Source organism: Chanos chanos, chromosome 4 (genome assembly GCF_902362185.1).
Source record: "Chanos chanos chromosome 4, fChaCha1.1, whole genome shotgun sequence".
In the NCBI taxonomy this organism is placed as follows: domain Eukaryota; kingdom Metazoa; phylum Chordata; class Actinopteri; order Gonorynchiformes; family Chanidae; genus Chanos; species Chanos chanos.
Window position 1 is genome coordinate 5,092,000 of NC_044498.1, and position 2,500 is coordinate 5,094,499.

At 46.0% G+C, this 2,500-nt stretch overlaps 1 protein-coding gene across 1 annotated transcript in view; it reads right to left on the minus strand.

The window, feature by feature from the left end:
- Positions 1-2,500, minus strand: part of adgb (androglobin) — a 44,514-nt gene that overhangs the window by 27,525 nt on the left and 14,489 nt on the right. The window contains exons 11-12 of the mRNA XM_030770836.1: positions 1,890-2,064; positions 1,352-1,442 (exon numbers count right to left, since the gene is read on the minus strand). Of these exons, the coding sequence (XP_030626696.1) occupies positions 1,352-1,442; positions 1,890-2,064 (266 nt within the window). The remainder of the gene's footprint in view (positions 1-1,351; positions 1,443-1,889; positions 2,065-2,500) is intronic.

Here is a 2,500-nt window from a genome sequence, read left to right on the forward strand (position 1 = left end):
CTCTCTCTCTCTCTCTTTTCCAACATTGAAAATCCTGCTGGACTGACAGTTAGCAGCCAAAGATCTTTCTGCCAATATACTCTTGAATTTTTCGAGTGTGTTTTGGTAGGGGGTTCTTTTGAGTGTGTTTTTTGGACCTTACCTGATCTTTGAGCCTTCGTTCTGCCTGTGTTTTAGGACTTTTTTTGGACTGACTCATTTGGCCAGCATTTATTTTTGCCAAGATTTCAAATAAAGCTTTTGTTGAGTTTTGTTTTGTTGTCCTTAGCTGAGGAGTCTCTGTGTCTGGATTGCTCAGTCTTCCAACTGGGTTTAGTGATTAGAATGCAGCCCTATCACTTTCACGGTCTGGGTTTGATTCCTGATCAGACAATAGACCCATGACACCCTGAACCAGTTAGGCCTGAGATTACCGAACTGGTGGCACTGGACACGGACAGACTGAGATAGAGGTGCGACAACAGAACATCAGACTGCATCATGGCCGCTTTCTTTAATAACTCTGCAAACCGTTCCTCATTTTCAGAAGCTACCTCACAAGTGTTATCGAAATTTGGGCAGGTACTGCTCTCTCTCTCTCTCTCTCTCTCTCTCTCTTTTCCAACATTGAAAATCCTGCTGGACTGACAGTTAGCAGCCAAAGATCTTTCTGACCTGAAGTCTGAAGTCTGAGAGAGTCTGAGTGTGTAGGTGCACGCTGAGCACAGAGGGAGTCTGTGTATTAACCTCCGTTTGTGAACACAGCGAGGGTCTGAGAGCGCAGAGCTGGAGATCGATGCCTCTAGCTGAGAGCAGTCTGAGTCTCTGACTGAGTTCTCACACACACACACACACACACACACACACACACACACGCACAGTATTATCACCATTAAACATCTCTCAGTAAAGGTAATGCACACACATACTCACACACAGACACACAGACACACACATACACACACACACACACACACACACGCACGCACAGTATTATCACCATTAAACATCTCTCAGTAAAGGTAATGCACACACATACTCACACACAGACACAGACACACACACACACACACACACACACACGCACGCACAGTATTATCACCATTAAACATCTCTCAGTAAAGGTAATGCACACACATACTCACACACAGACACAGACACACACACACACACATTCACACAGACAAACATATATCTGCATCCACGTATGCATGCAATTACACATACATACATACATGCATATAAACATATATACATATGCACACACACACACACACACACACACACAAACACACACACACACACACGCGCGCGCGCACACACACACGCGCGCACAGACACACACACACACACACACGAGCACAGTACTTACAGAGTTGAGGATGTTGTGCAGGTCATCAGTTTACAGTTGATAAAGGGGCTGGACACCTCAATAAACTGCTCTACTTTCTGGACAGGAGGCTCTGAGGTACACACGCACACGTGAACCCGCGCATGCACACATACACACATACACACACACATACACACACACACACGCACATACACACATACATACACACATACACACACACACACACACACGCACATACACACACGCACATACACACACACACACACACACACGTGCGCGCACACACACGCATACACACACAGATGTACATTTATGCACACAAACTCCAAGGTGATATTCAGAGCATACAAAGCATCTCACCATCCCTCCCAAAAATAGAGCAAAACTACTTCAGCTTCCAGCTTACTTCTCATGTTTTGAGAAAAAGCTGTTTGTGAATATTTGTGACTAAGACTTTTTTCCGTTTTTATCTTATTCCCTAATTCGAAAGTAATTCTTCCTACTTCTGTATACACGTTTAGTCTGATAACCACCACACACATATACACACACATACTTTTGGGTTCATCTGTGATGTTGGTCTCCTTGCGGGGACGGATCAGTTTCCAGCGTGGGACAGGTGGTGGTTTGGGGGGAGCCACTAGGGGGCAGTCTCGAGTTCGGGTGAGCAGGACTGGGTGACTGTAGAGCTGAGAGAGCCCATATTGACGGAGCCTCTCTGATGAATCAGCCTGAAACAGACACACACACACACACACACACACACACAATCATGGATTATGGAACACACTTAATAATGGATTACAGAAAACCAGTACCGATCCAAATGGGGCAGAAAATGGCCGCGTGGGAGTGAGAACACAGACACAGAGAGTCTTACACAGCAGAGCAGAGATGCATTACAGACATTAATAAGCCTGAGTTGTTTTGTAGGCCTTAATACGCCATTGGGTGGAGATACGCTAAAGCCAACAGTGGGCGACGGGGGGGGGGGGGGGGGGGGGGGGGTGTTCTAAGCGATGTCTCCCATCTTGTTTAAAAAAAAAAAGGAAAGAAAGAAAAGAAAAGTAAAAAAGTTGACAGCTGAGACAGGAAGTTAAGCATCACAACGTAGCCTGGCTTCCTGTGGACGTGCTAAAGCCCGAGCTGGTGGGCATGTTTACGCGC